This window comes from Mycetomoellerius zeteki, unplaced genomic scaffold (genome assembly GCF_001594055.1).
Source record: "Mycetomoellerius zeteki isolate Tzet28-1 unplaced genomic scaffold, Tzet1.0 scaffold41, whole genome shotgun sequence".
Lineage (NCBI taxonomy): Eukaryota > Metazoa > Arthropoda > Insecta > Hymenoptera > Formicidae > Mycetomoellerius > Mycetomoellerius zeteki.
The window spans coordinates 1228778-1247529 of record NW_017257403.1 but is presented as its reverse complement, the minus strand read 5'-3'; the positions used below and the strand labels follow the sequence as shown (position 1 = coordinate 1247529).

The following is an 18752-nucleotide window of genomic DNA, read 5'->3' as shown; positions in this document are numbered from 1 at the left end:
AAGATGATAACTGCAGAGAAAAAAAAATTGTAATTTTTCAGCAATATACAGGGTATTATAGTTTTACAAGTATACATATTTATTTATGGAGCATTTATGTAATAAAAACATCATGAATTTAATAATGTATTAGCCAAATATTTATGTTATACTAATAGCAAATTTATATCAATTGTCGGTAATGTCAGCGTTCTTCAATTACCTCCGAGCCCTTGAGGCCCTTTTTATACCGCCGAAAATTTGCCCAGGGTTGACGGTCTTTAATAGTATCTCGTCGGTGTTACTGGCTTTACGGTCTTTAGTGTGATCGGCCAATTCGTTTATTGCTTACGTCTTACTGCCTTATATTTTTATATGTGCCATGAGCTTGACTGGCCCATCCACTACCAATACTGATAATGTATAGTATACGTTACATGCACTATAAATTTCCAGCATTGGTAGTGAGTAATAAGGTCGGAATCAGACTATACATTGATTATGTTTACACAGCTCGATTTACATCAAAGTTATAACATTGATGTTATGAAACTGGCCAATCATAGCGGTTCCTCCGAAGAATGGAATGACTGTGCTGTGATTGGCCAGTTTCCTAACATTGATATTATAACTTTGGCGTAAATCGATCCGTGTAAACGTAGTCATTAAAGACTGAGATTGAAGATTGAAGATTGAAATGTGACCAATGAGGACAAAGGAACTTTAGCTCCTATTTATATGTTTTGATTGGTCAAATTTCACCCACACATCTCACATGGATATCTCATGGATGTCGTCTAAAACGTCCGTAGGACCTCACACATGCGGACACTTGTACATCCTCAGGATATCCATTGGATAACTGAGACCATCCACGGATATCACAAGATTATCGCGATATCCCAAAATGACGTCCGTTGGACATTCCTAGGATAAAGTGTGTTGTGTGGGTCAATCTTTCAATTTTCAATCTCAAGGTGCTTTTTCATGCTGACGCTTGACGCTCATTTTTAAAATAGATCACGTGATCAAAATTGACGCTTGATATTCGTGATTAATTCTCATCACGTGATCTGTTTTGATGCTAAAAATGAGCGTCAAATGTCAGCATGTAAATGCACCTTCAATCTTTAATGCGTAATCTGTTTCCGACCTGTTTTACCAAAGCAAAACAAGCTAAATTAATAGGGTCTGTTTAAATGTCAATGGCTACGTTTACACCGTGCATTTAGGCCGCGGCCTAAATGTCTGTTATACTACTATTATTGACAGTGGCGATGTTCCAAAATTTACGTTGCACGTACTGAGTCGAAAAGCTATAGTGCACATAACCTAAGTTATAGATTTTCAATACTAGCAATAAATTTTCAAATATAGCCAGTATTGACAAAGCATTCTTGAATTGAGCGTGCAAAAATGTTTTCATTATAATCATAATTTTTTTTATTAATTTTCTTGATTAATTCATGATTATAACATCATTTTATATTTATCGATAATTATAATCTTATAATGTTATAATTTTTTATATTTTTATTAACGATTAAATATGTTTTTCTTTTGAAATAACAATCAACTCGAAAATATACAATAGATAAATACTTAAGATGAATAGAGGTATAATTGCAGCATATTGTTCATTTAAATAATTTGCTTCTTTTAATCGCCCGTGATGTCCTCATCGAGTTTCTGATTAATTTATCAAAGAATTATCGATTAGCAAGCAATACGGATACGTAACCAGCCGATGTCTTTATTAACTGGAAAAGAAAGTAAATGTACCATGTTAGTGAACGTGACCCAAAATTATTGAAAAAAGGGACAAAAATGTTAGATATTAAGTTTTTAATGTAGGTACGACTCTAAATAAGTTTGACCAAATTATTAAATTTTGATAAACAACGAATTTATTTAGACGATAGTGCGAATGCGTGATTAAATAATTATATAAACCAACATGAATATATGGCCGGTTTTATGAAGGTGGATTTAGATTAAATTTCTATTGACTTCTTAATCGATAATTAATTTAATCATTAATGTTTGCAGCAAAATTTCTGACTATAATTCGTAGTTATAATTTGTCGCTAATCTTTAATCTCTTTTCTTACATCAAACAAGAGAAAATTGATAATTTAATTTTATATTAATAAAACACTGCCGAGATTAGATTCGATAAGTTAATTATCAATTAAATTAACATTTATACGAGCATGTATAAGACGAATTTACAAACATCTTACACTGCAAAACATGGATAATGTCATGGGAAAGATCCTGCCCGCGGTAATATACAGAGGTCTTTCGGCGCGAATCATTATGAGCATCAGGTTTTTGGCTTCATTCGGCGTCCTCAAGTACCACGTGTAGTTATACACCGCATAAAATATTCCTTCACCCTGTAAATATTGTTATAAACTCTGTATTAATCCCATCACTTATAAGTAACATAAATGACGAATTCAAAAGCGACTTTTGCGACCCAGATAGCACGACTAATCCATTTAAATTCGAGTATTTACCTTCGTAAGTTCTTTATTGGCATAATCTGTTTGAAATAAATAAAAGAATTCCTTTCCGATCAATATATAAAGGATTCTACAAAAGTATATCTTTTAACTTTTTATAACTCTCTATTAGAACATATTATTTAAAAATTATTTCGATTGCGAATTCATATGGACAAAAAAAGATTACCTCTTTTAAATCTAAAAAAGAGCTTTTCACAATTGGAAATTTAAAAATCGAATCTTTTGAGACCCTCTGGAATACTTTTAAGATAAAAATGAGACGGAACAGGAATTCATTTCGTAAGTCGAGAATAAAAAAAGATTTTTTTTTACCTTCCGTGCTATCTAAGACGACAGGTTGTCTAGAAATTGTTTCAATTTGCAACTTTGTAATTTTATTTATTGTACTGGCTACTTGTACTAACGATAAGCACTTACTTTGGCTATAAGAATTTCCCCGACTACGCAGTACAGACACATGTGAGCGAATGTATTGATAAGAATCGAAACGAGCCAACATATTCGCATAATGGAAACACCTTCACCACTTCCGTCAATAATCTAGACACGTTAATATATTTTCTATCGACGTTTTTATTCGAGAAACTCATTTTAATATCTTAGTTTCTTTTCCTTTGGGATGTATGATTATGTATGATTTGCACGGGGAATTAGTGAGAAGAATAAAGATCGCGATTAAAGATCTTTTCATTACTATTCCTGCGCTTCCATCATACCAAAAAACATGAATATGTTAAATAAAGGACTCTCAATATATTTAAAAATTATAAGAAAATCCTACAGGAAAAGTAAGAATCAAGGGTAGTCAGTGGAACGCAAATTAAATCAGTTAAATTATGTTTGTCTCTTATTTGTTCTGTTATACGATTTTCTTTTAATTTTCGGGAAACATAAGAACTTTAAAAAGGGATAACTCTGTTCTCTTATTCGCCAACTTACATTAACTATCAGAAATCCTTGTAGGCAAAATAACGTAGCGAAAAACACTAATAGTGCCAGAAGCATCAAGTTGAATGTGTTGTCGATAACATCAACAGATCTATGATTTAAGATATCGTATACTGTAACATCGGATAATTCCTATCAAAAATGAAAAGTCTCGGAGAATATATACCTTTACTTTTCCAGGGAGAAATAAAAATCGGATCGATGTATTAATTAGACGTAATCGACGTATGTCAATCCTATTTTTGTTTTTCTCTGGATTGTAAACGATGTATTCGTTCGACATATAAGAAGCTAACGCCATGTAAAAATATTGTATGGGCTTATCACAAATTTATCCAGTTCAGTAATTATTATCGCATTATAAATATTATTGTATTATAGGTAATATACAGTCCCATTTTAATGTCCCATCCCAAATAACTTTTTTATGTTTGATCTTAGAAAAAAATATTTCAGACGAAAGTTGTATGGCTTTGAGGGGGACATAAGATGATGTCATTAGTTTGATCTTGAATAGTTGCTTGAAGGTCACGTGAAGGTTATCTTCAATTTTTTAAACGGAACTCCCTACTTTTTATTGCACATTCTTGTAGATCATCTCGAGAGCTTTCCAAAATACTATAATTAAGTACCTTTTCATTAAGTACTTGTTAAGTTATAAGGCAAGATCCGATCGGGACATGATCTGGCCGGTTAAGGTAAGATAAAGGTACGATCCGACCAATTAAGGCAAGATAAAGGCACGATCCGGCCGGATCTACAAGAATGTGCGATAAAAAGTAGGGGGTTCCGTTTAAGAAATTGATAAAATCCGTATAATGTTTATTTTGTTTGCACAAAGCAGAAAACATTTTATGTTTCTGGCTGTAAGCCGGCGGGCAGTAGATTGTGCATCAATGTTTTAGATAAATGCGTTCGAGCTTTCTTCACACGCGCAATATGCTTCAGCAATGTTTAAACTTCAACCAAATTTTCATACTTCCTTAGTCTTTTTTATATTGTTTGAACAAAAATGACACAGCAGTGTAAAACACATAAAATTATTATAAATCGAGCTTAATACAACCTAATGAGACGAAGATGATCCTCGATATTGAAGGATAATCCGATACCGAAGTCTTTGAAGTTGTTCAAACTGAGAAATCGCTCTTTGAGAATTTCCATTTGGGCACATATGTGAAACACAAGCAAGCACAAAAAAGTATCGATGCCCGTGTAAGAAATCGCGGCCATTAAGATCGATATAGCTTGGGCGAAGATCACAATTTCGTATAATGGGGTCTCCGTTATGTCTCGCAAGTAATACGTTTGCACCAGCATCGGTCTTCCCGGGTCTGTCAGATTCGTCAGATATCTTGTGGTATATCCAAAGCAGGGAGGAATGATGAGAATAATACTCGCGAAGGTCATCATGGTACATCCGAACATGACCATTATTCTGGCAATTCTCGCTTGCTTTACCATAGTGTCTCGTTCTTGCACTGTTTTTGTCCTGAGCCAATCTTCTACGATCATATTTATGACCGGTTCAAGATCTTTGGAAAAGGATGTGAAAGTATATACGTATTTATCGAATTGACGCTTCAAATAGATGAAATATTACAGAATAAAACGGTAATATCGGTGTAAAAAGAAAGATTTACCTCTTTTATGGAACCACATGATGATAAATTTCAAGACGGTCACTGAGAAAGGCAGACCGATTTGCATATTGTCTGCCATCGCTATCATGTCACCCCAGACTCTCAACAACGCTAGTATTCCGGGTATTACCGATGTGCAAAGCATCGTGGTAAAAATAATGATAGCGCGTAGATCAGCCAAAAATTTTTGTCGACGACTTAACTTATCGTCTGGCCAAAGACCGAGAATCTTCAAAGAAATCCGATTTATTCCGATCGCCCAGTCTAAATCTATTTAATTATCATACTGTTATGATGAAATCGAGATATGGATTATAATCTTAATATTCTACATCGTGGAAATAAATCTTACAAGAGATCTGTCACAAAAATCACTATCCAGAATATAAAAAAATAATAATGATATAAAATGAAATAAAAAAATACGTCTCAGATTTTTGTGCTTAATAACATATTTCAAGGAGAATCGAATATGTTCCGGACAGTTGTGACAGGTTCTTTGTTAGTAACATCGTGTAGCTCAAGTCAATTAAAAATCAAATTATATTTGTAATGAGTTTAAGTTTCCGGAATAATTAATTAGCTAAACAACAATGAAATAAAATTCGTGAAGTTTTGCGGTAAATTTTTCCAGATAGACAGCGAAGTACGTTTCGTATAAAAATTGTTTTCGCGTCATTTAATCTTTAAACAAAACCTGTCGTCTACTTTATTAGTGACATTGACATGAAAACAGTATCTTGAACTACCAACAACAATTAACCGTAAAATCTCGCGAATTCTCGTACGTTTTAATAAAAATATATAGATTATAAATTTATATCAATGAACGTTATTTATACAAACGATTTATATGTTTATTGATATAGGAAACTTAGCGATAGCGATATGAAAATAAAATAGACACCTGCAGTATATCCCAATTCTTTAGAGCTGTCCATGTCCAAGGCTAAATGGAGACTGGCATTTTTTTTATTAATTCAGCATATTCCCTTGCTCCACAGAGAGAATGGCAATTACGCATGCTCACGGAAAAAGTTCTGAAATGCACGTGTTAAGGTGCAAAGTACGGGCACTCTTCAATATTTCAGATATTAATGTCTGCCGTATTTTTTACGGGAGTGCAATTTCTCGTTCGAAGAAACGAATTCGTATGGCCCTCCTACGGCATCGCTAAATAGTCTATGAATATCTAAACAGGTGCAACGTCCTCCAATTTTCCTTATGGGTGATCATTATTAATTTATCTTCTCGTCTCTCTCTCTTTCCTTTGAAGACTTTTACTCTTTTTCAATAATTTGCATTGTCTAAAGCATAATTTTCGTCGAACGAACTTTGAAATGCAAAAAATTATTGCATCGCCACGTAGTTTCACGAACGATGCGTTAGGTGATATGTATTTGTATTTATAGCAACGTGAAAAGGCAAACAGCAATATCGAAAAACAGCAATACGAAGTAGACTAATAGTTACGAGAGTTAATAAAATGAATATACGTTAAGTAGAAAAATGCTGGTTAAATAAATACACAGTGCAATGAAAATGCTGGTAAAAAAACACGCAGCGCAATGAAAAATAAGAAATAATTGTGTATATAATTATTAAGCCACAAAGTATTAATGTGTAATCGTGCAAGAAGTGACGTTGATTCATTAGCAATATTGTTTAAAGTGCATTGTACTACTAGCATGCATATTAAGCTTGGATATTATCGTTAAACTTACTTTGTTGCGTTTACTTATTCAGCTTATTGCATGTTAAAGCCAGGCTATAAATAGCACTAAAAATACTGGAAAATCGAGCTATTTTTCATCGATAAAAAATTGTGTATAATGGAGCAATTTGGATTCGGCTTCGAAGTGTTAAAATAAGAATACATGATCTAATCTCCAAATCAAACATTAAATTTTGTGTGCCTGTGTTATTAAATCTCTTGTCGAGATTATATATACAATTTAAAAGTTATATTAATTTAATGCGAAATATTTAATACGAAAATTTGTTTCCAGCATGCTCATATTTTATAACTAAAGTCTTAGATATTTTTAGCAAAATCGTTCTTGTTATGTTCTGTTATAAATAGGATAAAAATATGATTTATATCGATTTAAGAGAATATCACGATGACATAATAAGATATAACAGAAATAGCAAAAGGATATCGAGAATTTTTTATCTTCATGATTCAATCTGTTATTCTTGCTAAGATCAGAATTACCATGAAAAGTCTGATGTTAAAATAAATGTAGTCAATGTTGTGTCTAAAAACAAAAGTAGAAGTAAATATGATTCGAAGAAATGAGAGCTTAAATAAATAGGACTAGTTATTTTACTATTGGTACAATAAACATTGACCTTTATTATATCTTCTTTTCGAATTCATATAGTGATTATTTTTATAATTCAAGTTGTCTATTATTGATATCACATCATTCTGGACTGTTTTTATAAAAAATGTCGAGAATGTAATTATCGATATATTGCGACCAATGAAAATAATAAAAATATCTTTTTTTAACCAATTGTCATCATTCTTCAGAAAGGATAATAATTACGAATTAATGCTCAGAGTGAAACTTTTGTAAGTAATTAACATATATGTTAAAATTATAAAATACAAAGTGTGGGATCTCTTATAAATATGCAAAGATTCCATAACATATGTTTACCGTGTTATAAAGCTCGTTGCTAATCGTAAGTTTATAAATTTCTATAAATAAATGAAATTATCCTTATGTTCTTCATATTTTCTATTCATAAAATCTTTATATTTTTTTATTGCCTTTTATGGCTTTTATTATTAATTCACTTTGTCTCTTCAACATTGTACGGTCGCTTTTTTTTATTTGAATTTTTATTTAGGAAAGAAACTATATAATAACGCAAAAAATGAACGTCGCGTCACAAAGTTTCACGGACGGTGCATCGATAATGATGCATTGTTATAGCAACGTGAAAAAGACAACAAATAACAAGACGAAATACAGGGGTATTGAGAGAATTAAATGAGACAGACATTTCAGTTTATGGACAGCGTTCCTCAATGAAATGTGCAGTTGAAATATTACAGTGAAATAGAAACAACGTACTAAAATATAACAATTTTGTATCTTTCTTTTATTTATATATTTTAATGGGAGGGTCCCAGATGCGCACAAAAAATATCGGACACAGTCTCAATCGGACACAGATTGAAACGAACACACGACGATTTCAATCGGACACAAGTTAAAACGGGTAAAGGTGCAATCTACCTCGGTCACCTAAAAAATTAATGAAATTAGGCTTATTCGACGTGTTTTTGCATGAAATGAAAGAATCTGGCAGAAATAAGCGTCGCTCTGCTCCGCGAACCGAGGTATTAAGCGATAAAGTTGACGACTATTGAGATTAGGAAATCTGTCACAGCCACACTGCGAAATTGTAACCCATGTAGACAATGGGGTGTGTGGACAGTAGCGCTCAGGTTCGGGGTGGCTACGCCGCCCCGAACAAAAAAAAGATAACATATCCTATTCGCTTGAGGTCTAACCGCGTGGAAGTTGCAGCTGGGACAGTATCCGCTTGGAATATTTTTAACTCATGAAGACAGTGGGGTGTGAGAACAATTTTTTTAGAGGCACTAAAAACCCATTTGGAATTCAGGATGTGAGAATTTTTACCCGTTTAACTTGTGTCCGATTGGGATCGTCGTGTGTTCGTTTTAACCTGTGTCTGATTGAGACTGTGTCCGATTGGAACAACCTGCTGTGTCCGATATTTTTTGTGCGCATCTGGGACCTACCCATTTTAATATAATATACATTTAATAAATTTTTAATTTGTAAATTAATAAATTAGTAAATTTATTTTATTGTAATTGTTAAGCAGTTTCTAATGAATGTTTTGAAAATACTTTATTTAAATCAGTAAAAATTTTGAAACAAATTGTGTTGCCTATTTTTTAAGCATAATAAATAAAAGTTCTAAGTCTACATTCTTTGTTGACTTGCAGAAGTGTGTGTCTGTGTGTATGGATGTGCAAAATAAGATTGCGTTTTATTAAGGCAAATTTTGTTTCTTCAATAACTTCAAAAACTTTTGTTATTAATTTTTTTTTAATTCTGCGTTTAATACAGTGTGTATTTTATATAACATATTGTACTTTGTATATATAATTATAATACGTTTATTTTATTACAATAATGTAATATTTTTTAATAAAAATAATAGAAACTTGGCGTTATTTTATTATTTAAAATAGTTTATTTGTACTTTATTCAGAACGTAATAGTACTCTGGATAAAATACAAATAGAAAAATTTAATTAACAAAAAATCTTACTTCGATCGAATTAGTAAGATACCCAGAAAATCCGAGTCCCCCCCACAAGTTGAAACTTTGACTGAGATGATATTTTTCGCAATAAGTTCTTTGCAATGTTTTAAAGTGCTTATTAGCATCTTATTAAAACACTTCATAAAGATGCTTATTAGCATCATTATTAAATAATTAACGATTAATGTGTCGATTTATCATTATATTTTCAATTTCAGTTGTGATTACGTTCCAACAAATCGAATTTGGAACTGAAAAATGTATTTGTAAATCTATATATATGTGAATAATTATTATTAAGCACCAGAATCCGCTTCGACCGAAAATAGGATTCTTTATCTTATTTGAAAATAATGTTACCAATTAAAAGTCATAAAAATATTATTTTATAAAAATAGGACGTTACTGTTGTCGTTATTTTTTTATAAAAAGTAACTCGTTATCATTATTCATTACTATAATTTTAAAAAGCAACTTGTTATCGTTATGCTTAGTTATAAGGAAGTAACCGCAATAGCATCTAGTAACATACTACATGTCATAACTACTACATCTGGTAACTACTAGCAATCAATCAATGGCAAAATGCAACATAGATATGATCAGAATATGTATTTGGCATGACTGATTAATGTGATTTACTTAAGCATGAATTATAACCCACACAGTTCTCTGAATGATGCTTGAGGACGCTTATAGGATGTCCCACGATATCCTAAGGGCGTCCTTTGGACATCTTTAGGACATCTCTTGGAAAATCGTGTTTTGTAGAAAATTAAAATATTTAAAATACCCATCTATAATATAAAAAATAACATAAAAAATAAATACGAAAAATATGTAGACATCCTTTCGTATAATATTATATATTATAGATCTGTTTTGTATGCATTGTAAATTTTTCCTTAACTTTAATTATAAGTTTACTTTAATTATATGTCACCCGGGAAAAAATGTTATATATATGAATATATTTTATATATAATTATATATAATCTTGTATAATTTTATATAATCATATATAATTATATATGAAACATTTTTTCCTGGGCACGCATACAGAGTTAATATTAAATAAAAATTTAGTATTAATATATATAAAGTTAAAAAATTATTTTTTTTTCAAAACAATTTTATATTTGAGTTTTTTTAACAAACTTTATCTAAATAACGTCGACAGTTGCTTTCACTGCGGTGCAATTAAAAAGAATACGAGAGAACTAATTAATATTACGAAAAGAGGCAATAATAATTAATAAGTTCTTACATATCTTTTTTATGTTACGGGTGAAATATTAAATTTCGCGCGTCAACAATACTCGATGCATTACAACAATACTCGCAGCGTACTTCGGTTTCCCTCTTGCATTTGTTTCCAGGTTTCTATTCCTACACGGATGACGGATCATGACATAAAGCTGGAAACACAATGGGCAACAGCGAGTGTAATGCATAAGAAAATAAACCAATCAAAATCCTTTGTTTTCTTTCTTTCCATGAAATAAAGAACTATGATTGGTTGAATTTCTTATGCCTTATGTGTTATGCGTTATGCAAGAGTCTGTGCTCCCCGCTTTAGATTTTATATCATGGTACGGATAACAGCTGATTCCACCATGAGCTGATCCAAACCGTCTAAATACTCCAAACGCTTGTATTCTTTTTACGTTAATGGTGCGGGAACGATATCCGAGATACCAACATCAACACCGGGCAGCACCTGGTGGAAGGACGCCGTCGTTCCCGTTTTTACGTGACACGTGGAGTTAAACGCTGGTATCCGAAAACCCATATCAATTAGATGACGGCACGACGCCGTGGGCTGGCAGGTCATGGGAGCCTGTCTCGGCCGCTGTTTAACGAAAGTCACAGATTCCGTGCCGTACAGGTTAGAAATGGACCGAGTCTAATTGAAATCCAGGCAGTCAGCTGTCAGGGTATCTGACAGAAAATCGTTGCATGAATATTGTGAAGATTGTTCTTACCCAGATAGCAAAGCGTGTTTCAGCAAAATCATACAAATTTGTGATTGCTTATGATGCTGGTAATTTGCTGTAGATTTGTCTTCAACGATTTCGAATATGCCGATATTGTAGCAACATGCAGACAACAATGCGTATATGTATTGCTAGCAGTTTAACAGCAAGATAGCTGCGTCAATGTTATCTTGCGTTGTCGGCAATATAACAGCATTATATGATGCTGCATATTATTATAGCAACATGATGGCAATAGTACGAATTTTGATAATGACGATTTTAAAGTTGTTGACAAATTGCTGGCAAGTTGCTACTCAATGTTATCATATCGTAAAGGCATCAAGTTGCCAAAAAATCAGGACTCAGTTGCTGCAATTCTGGTAGCAACACATAGCAATGCATACTTAGCAAGCAACATACCAGCAACAAGACATGTTGCTATCTGAGTAAGAGAGGAGTTAAATAGAGAACTATATCGATTCAATATTTTAGTCATAACTTATGACTATGAGTTATAACTTTATAGTTGTACTAATATCTAACTATATGTTACAAATAACTCAAGTTATGAAAGCTGTATTGAATCCTATGTTCTGATAAGATTTTTTTTACTAGGAAGACTTCCAATTGAGGTCTTCTTAATATATTATAGATCTTACAAAAGAATGTATCGTGTTTTGCTATTTCATTGCCTGTTCTTTGTTCAGGTTCTATCGACGGCATACCAGAATGTCGTTCCAAGAAGAAGAACAAGCTGAGGTATATATATCCAAGTTTTTAGAAAATGTTTCTGTTTATGCCTTTATTAGTAGAAATAACACTGCTGTTTTATGTTTAGTTCAGTTTGGATGTCGAAGGACACGAAGACCAAACTAAAGGATCAAATAGGTATAAAAATCAGTTTGTAACTTTTAATTCTAATTTGGATTTATGATATTAATATTACATTTATCTGCCATGCTTACTGGATGTAGTCTCTTATCGTTCCTCTCTTTAAAAAGATTCAAGGTAAAAAAATATCTTATAATGTATATCTTATACATCATTTAGTATACCAAGATAAGAACGTTATGGAATATGTGAAAGCTATTACTTTTCTTGTACAAGAACTATAAGAAGTATCTTAATTTGAATTATGCAATTTTACATGTGTTTGAATTATAGAAAAAACATGGAGTTCCAGTAACTTTGGAATTATTAGAAGATGGAAGATGGTCACGAGGTGGTAATAAGTATGCCAGATTGAGTTCTAGAAACGATGTTTCTACAAGGTAAACTACATTATTACTTAACTCCAATAACATTCTTGGAATTGGTGTGTGTGTGTGTGTGAAAGACTAAAAGATCGTACACTTATTTTTAGTTCTGGTCTAAATATGTCCCTTCAAGTTCTTGATGCAAGAACGTTAATAAAACAACAGGCTTATATGTCGTCCACTCCGGGATCATCACTGGATCTTGAATGGGAACACGAAGGTAATCTATCATTATTATTATTTTTATGAATCTTACAGTACACAGACAAATTTTACTCTTGCAGGGATGCCATTACCAATTGTGGATGACGAACAAGGAGACACAGAGTATTCTCTTACACAGACGTCAGCTAATAATAGTCGAGCCTCCAGTTTGACCGCATCTCCTTGGTCTAGAGTCTCGAGTCCAAATAGTTTAGAATGGGATCCAGTGGAACAGAATATGGTATGTGTTGATATGGAGACTGAACAACTTTTAACTGAGATAGAGAGATTAACAGATAGAGCTCTAAAAGAGACGGGTGAATGGACTAATGCTAATACTAGCTGATAAACGAATTAATTAATGAAATATTGTTTGTATTTTTGTATTATAAAGTCATGGTAGAGCTAAAATAGACGCTCTAACTAAAAGATCACATTATTTCGGTATTACTATTCTTGAAACAATATAACTGCGTTTATATCGTTTCAAAAATGTGTATTGTACAACTTACAATTAAGATATGTTGGATATAGAGATATGACGCAGATATCTACGTTGTGTAGAGTATCTTGTATAATAATCTCTAGCACAGAAAGGAATTATGTCAAGCTACTAAATCAAGAAAAATCATTTGCAGTATATGCATATGTACACAACAATTGTATATGTAAATAAAAAATATTTTTTGTTTTCAATTTTTAAATAAGGCTATCTGCTTGCTTAAATAGGAAATTGAACTTTATCATAAACTTTAGCAACATAAATACAAAGCTTTAGTTTCGCTTTTGCCTCATGTAACTTCCGTATGACAATAAATTATTTTTTACAAAATAAAATCATGTGCCATACTTCTATATTTCAAATTTTTAATACATATGTGCACTCAAATGACTTGTTTTGACATGAAGTAGTATTATATATTAAAATAAATTGTTCATAAATAATGCAAACACAAGACATATACAAGAGATTCTATTAAATCATATTATTTTTTATGCAGTTTTCAAGCTATTGGCATTAATCTAAATATAAGAAATAAATGCAATATTATAATAGAGATAAGTGCACAACATTAATAGATAGTGAAATTTAGAAAAATAGCAAATGTACAAAAGAAGAAAGTTTCGGATAGGAATTATTTTATTGTAATGAAAAGCATGTAAAGATGAAATTGTTATTGTAAATGATGACTGTAGAATGCCTTAATATAGATAATAAAAGATTGTGAAGTTTGCTATAGTTTATGACTGTGTTACTTATATCATTTTATATCATTTTAATATACTTCTATTATGTCGTTATATATAATCCAAATATGCCTCATACAAGTTTAAGAAATACACCTTTTTTAATACTTGGATGTTAGAAATAAGTATTCACGAAAAAATATGTCATATCAATTAAAATTATGAAGAGATATAGTTCGATGAATGAATATATAAAAGCGAATGTGAAATTGCGGAACATCACGCTACACTATGGAGTGTAATAAATAAATTAAGAAGTAATATGTTTATATATATGCTTTAATAAATAATTAATTTATTATATTGTTATGTACATACAAAAAATGAATTTAGTCCTGCTCTAAATCCTCTTCCTCTAATAGATATGTGTATTACATATTAAATTTTATTACAGTGGCTATACACATATGAAAAGTGTAAGAAAGCTATAGAGTTACACAGACATATTTGTATAGCTTATATTTATTACGAAATAGTATCATGTTAGGCTATGTATATTATATAATGCAAATTTATTGATAAAAATAATATAACAATTGTGTAAATTTATAGATACATTTTTATATTTATATATACTATATATATATATGAGCAAACACAAAAAATATTTGAAAATTATTAAAATAAAAAATTTATTACCAATTATAACTAATAGATACTAAAGTATGTAAATTTAATACCAGTCATTTTTAATATACTAAAATAAAATATATGATATAAATGTTCGATAAATAATGATATAACTTTCAATACTATGCTGTTAATGAAAAGCGACTAGTATAAATTAATGATCGAATTGGAAATTTATTTACTTTTCATTTCAGCAATAAAATTAAAATATTTTGGGATGTATAAGAAATGCTGTTTGTAACAATATGGATATGTACTAACATTTACTAATGCATATACTTTCGTCATGTATTATACACGTTTTCAAAAAAAAAAATTAGATTCACAGTTTACAATATTCCTGACAGTATAAATTTTTTTCTGCAAGATTAAAAATGATGTCCATAAAACGTGTATAAAATTTACTATTTTCTTAACATATCCCTATACTTTTGCAAAAACAAATAAGTTAAACAAGAAATAATCGTCGTAAAATTAACAAAATTATTGCGGATACTAATGAAGCGATAAGAATACTCCAAAATAAATCATTCGAAGACGACATTGTCTCTACGCGATTTAGGATAATCTCAGGTTGTTGATAATCCCAATTTTCTTCCGTCATCGTTTCCACGTTACGTTGCAGTATTTCGCGTTCGGTTACATTTGTTGTTTTATCCGTAAATAATATGTCTGACGTTGGTGAGTCATCGGCCTAGAATTTTTTTTTACAAATACATCCATTAAGTTCTTGTGGTAATTTATATTTTTATAACATATAATAATCATCATATATATATATACACACATCACATATATACAGGTTCAACTTCTCAATCAGAGTAGTAACCAATTTTTTACTCTCTACGAGAAAATTATCAACCTCACATTTAATTATTTAGATGCAATTTTTTTTTATAGACTTAGCGATACAGATCAGATGCGTGGAATTGCACATCATGCGAATTGCTAGGCACTGAGAAAAAAAGCACGTTTTTAATATATCTTGTAACAATTTTCACAACTCATGCTCAACCCAGCAGTTTGCATGATGTTAGATAAATTCTTTCTCAACTATATATATTTATAATAGGTATTTAAAAACATATGTATAACTGCTTACTTTGAGAGCAATTGTTTTCAGCATGGTTTGCTCCTCCTCGGTGATAGGTTTCTTAACAGAGTTTTTCGACAACAAGCTCACAACTTTACCACAAGTATCGCACTGCCAGTTCAGCGATCTGGAATGCAAGGATCAATTACGAGACTACATCATATTTTTACAATGCGTTTTGTGTTTAATTACGATATGTAGCTATACTTTTTAGCAAGTTTCTGTCGTTCCTCAGTGCTGTAATCTAATGCTCCAATTGTACCACTTCCAGGTGTAGGCATGAAAGCTATCAAGGCCAGCAATGCCGTTCTAATACTCCACGATGGCTGCCATGTTTCAGGATGATGACCAGAAATACTCAGGCATATTTTCTTGTTTATTTCAAAACGTCCATTTGGCTAAATAAAAAAAAATTACATGTGACAACATGACATAACATCGTGATATAACAATTCATGTGTTACTCGTGTGTTACTGATGTCCACTTACTGTCAATAAGATGATATTTGGTGGCTTCATAGGATACTCTGGTGGTAGCAAGATTCTCCCATGATAAACGCCACCTTCAAAGTCTGTCGACGGTGGTCCTTGCACTGTGAAATGCCATTCGAACAGGTTGTCCTCAAGAGGAGACGCATAGTACTCTTCGGTGGCTTCGTGTAACTCCTGTGCCTCTCTCATTAATCTCTTCACCGCTAAGATACATATACTTAATAAAATAACAGTTTTAACTTTGTAATACTTACAAATCTTACTAAGATATCAATTGTGTTATTCGATAACTTATGTTATTTAATAAGCTGATAAGCAGGCATATACATATATATCAACATACATATACATGAGAGATTTTTATGTATGCCATACGTCATTAATTGTTATGCTTTAATCGACCGTCGTGTAAAAGTGATACGAAAGCTCGGCGGATATCGAAGTTGGCTAGCTGGCAACTACGCTGACATCCACAAATACAATTGCATCATGGAAATATGTCAGAGTTGCGCGGCTAATGTGAGTCAAAACAAACGTTTCGACCGGTGCAATTTGCGCGTTGACTTCGACTTACCCGGGCTCTTGGCGTTATATTTGCCTTCGAATGACATCTTCGATGACTTTTCCGGGTACCTTCCCTTCGTCGGGGCGCAGGTTGAAGAACTAAGAACGGGAAAAACGGATGCGGAGCGTGAATCGTCTTTCTCTACCGATTCCACCAGATCTCACCGATGCACTGATCGATGAAACGCGTCCCGCTCACATATTCGTAGTCGGCGTGTACGCACGCCAATTTCTCCGGACGACTTTCGACGTCGAGTCCAAGTCTCAACGTGAGACTGATCGCTCCAAATCGCTCACTATGAATGTTAACGCGAGCCTCGCTAGGACGTGACGTGACGTGGTAAACCTCGCCGCGCTTTGGCGCTCGCGCGCTTCTATTTATCACCAAACTAGAAACAACCAGGAATGGCAGGGTAGGGATGCCATTTTACAGACGCTTACGGCACGTGGAGGGGATCAGTGTTGTCCACCAGGTCACTGCAAAATCTTTTGCGCATACACGAAAAAATCCTTCAATGATTTGATAAAATCTTTCACCAATAATCACAAAAGATATGAGACACGTGTTTCGCGAAAAAAATTTGAGATTTTTTTGTGAAGTTATTCACGCTTGTAGTGTTGCAGAAATTCATATAATTATATATAAAATATATCCATTTATATACAAAATTCTATATAATTTTATATCATTTTATATAATTATACATAAAACATTTTTTTCTGAGCAATCATAGTCGAATAATCGAAAATAATAATGAGAAGAATAATCAACTATAACTACAATTATGGTCAATTTTCTACGACTTGAGATCTTACGATCGCTACGGCCGGTATTCATATTCTTATTTCAAGACCGTTTTAAGTAATATCTTAAGACGCTAATGCGGTCCTCTGATTGATTCGTGACATCTTAAGACAGTCTTGAATATAAGATTTGACTATGAATACCGGCCTACGACTTCTATTGTAAACACCGTATTAGTTACTCGAGTAAAGTTTCGAAACGCTGATCGATAATTTCCTCTCGCCGAATAGAGTATACGTATTTTGTAGTTTACATTAGTAAAAAACCTTCCATTTTCAAAAACCTTCCTTCGACCTTCCGATGGATCTTAAAACCTTTCAAATGAAAGAAAACCTTCCAATGGAACAACTGGAGGGAATAGACTGGCAGAAATGGCGGATGTGTGCTGACTTCACGTACGTCACGCAATATACAGTAAAAGATTATCAAGAATTGACCAATCATAGGTCAAACGATTAAATCAGAAGTCAGAAGCTAAAAATTGGTTGCGTTCAGCAGAAAATTAATCAGTTACCCAGATAGTACCTCAGATAGCAAAGCGTGTCTCAGCAAAATCACACGAATCTGTGATTGCTTATGATATTGGCAACTTGCCATAGATTTGTCTTCAACGATTTCGAATATACGAATGCCGACATTGTAGCAACATGCAGGCAACAATGTGTATATGTATTGCCAGCAGTTTAACAGCAAGATAGCTGCATCAATGTTATCTTGTGCTGTCGGCAATATGAAAGCATTGCATGATGCTGCATATTATTATGGCAACATGATGGTAATAGTACGAATTTTGATGATGACGATTTTAAGGTTGTCGGCAAACTGCTGGCAAGTTGCTATTCAAAGTTATCGTATCGTGAAGGCATCATGTTGCCAATAAATGAGGACTCAGTTGCTGCAATTCTGGTAGCAACACATGCTTAGCAATGCATACTTAGCAAGCAACATGTCAGCAACAAGATAGACACGTTGCTATCTGGGACACAATATTTACAAAATATTTACAAAATATTTATAAATATTTATAAGATTTATTTTAAATATTTTGTAAATATATATATAT

General features: G+C 32.3%; 4 protein-coding genes across 5 annotated transcripts; 1 reads left to right on the top strand and 3 right to left on the bottom strand.

Moving 5' to 3' along the window:
• Positions 1-1649: 1649 nt before the first annotated feature.
• LOC108726329 (odorant receptor Or2-like) lies at positions 1650-4557 on the bottom strand. Its single transcript, XM_018453827.1, has 4 exons — positions 4525-4557; positions 2928-3050; positions 2216-2378; positions 1650-1739 (listed from the first exon to the last, which is right to left on the bottom strand). Exons 2-4 carry the CDS (start codon positions 3015-3017, stop codon positions 1696-1698), a joined length of 297 nt encoding a protein of 98 aa, XP_018309329.1. The 5' UTR covers positions 3018-3050; positions 4525-4557; the 3' UTR covers positions 1650-1695.
• LOC108726299 (uncharacterized) lies at positions 4515-5246 on the bottom strand. The gene is made up of 2 exons (XM_018453770.1): positions 5102-5246; positions 4515-4993 (listed from the first exon to the last, which is right to left on the bottom strand). The coding sequence occupies exons 1-2, from the start codon at positions 5244-5246 to the stop codon at positions 4515-4517; spliced, it is 624 nt and encodes a 207-aa protein (XP_018309272.1).
• Positions 5247-11001: 5755 nt separating this feature from the next.
• On the top strand, positions 11002-13644 carry LOC108726326 (uncharacterized). 2 transcript variants are annotated; one of them, XM_018453824.1, is made up of 7 exons: positions 11002-11306; positions 12105-12156; positions 12236-12285; positions 12399-12405; positions 12562-12668; positions 12761-12873; positions 12938-13644. In XM_018453824.1, exons 1-7 carry the CDS (start codon positions 11251-11253, stop codon positions 13201-13203), a joined length of 651 nt encoding a protein of 216 aa, XP_018309326.1. In that variant the 5' UTR covers positions 11002-11250; the 3' UTR covers positions 13204-13644. The 2 variants fall into 2 exon arrangements, with proteins under 2 accessions (XP_018309326.1, XP_018309324.1); XM_018453822.1 differs by having other exon boundaries at positions 12372-12405.
• Positions 13645-15105: 1461 nt separating this feature from the next.
• LOC108726316 (ubiquitin-conjugating enzyme E2 J1) lies at positions 15106-17241 on the bottom strand. Its single transcript, XM_018453810.1, has 5 exons — positions 16895-17241; positions 16318-16523; positions 16036-16226; positions 15838-15955; positions 15106-15429 (listed from the first exon to the last, which is right to left on the bottom strand). The coding sequence occupies exons 1-5, from the start codon at positions 16929-16931 to the stop codon at positions 15184-15186; spliced, it is 798 nt and encodes a 265-aa protein (XP_018309312.1). The 5' UTR covers positions 16932-17241; the 3' UTR covers positions 15106-15183.
• Positions 17242-18752: the final 1511 nt, after the last annotated feature.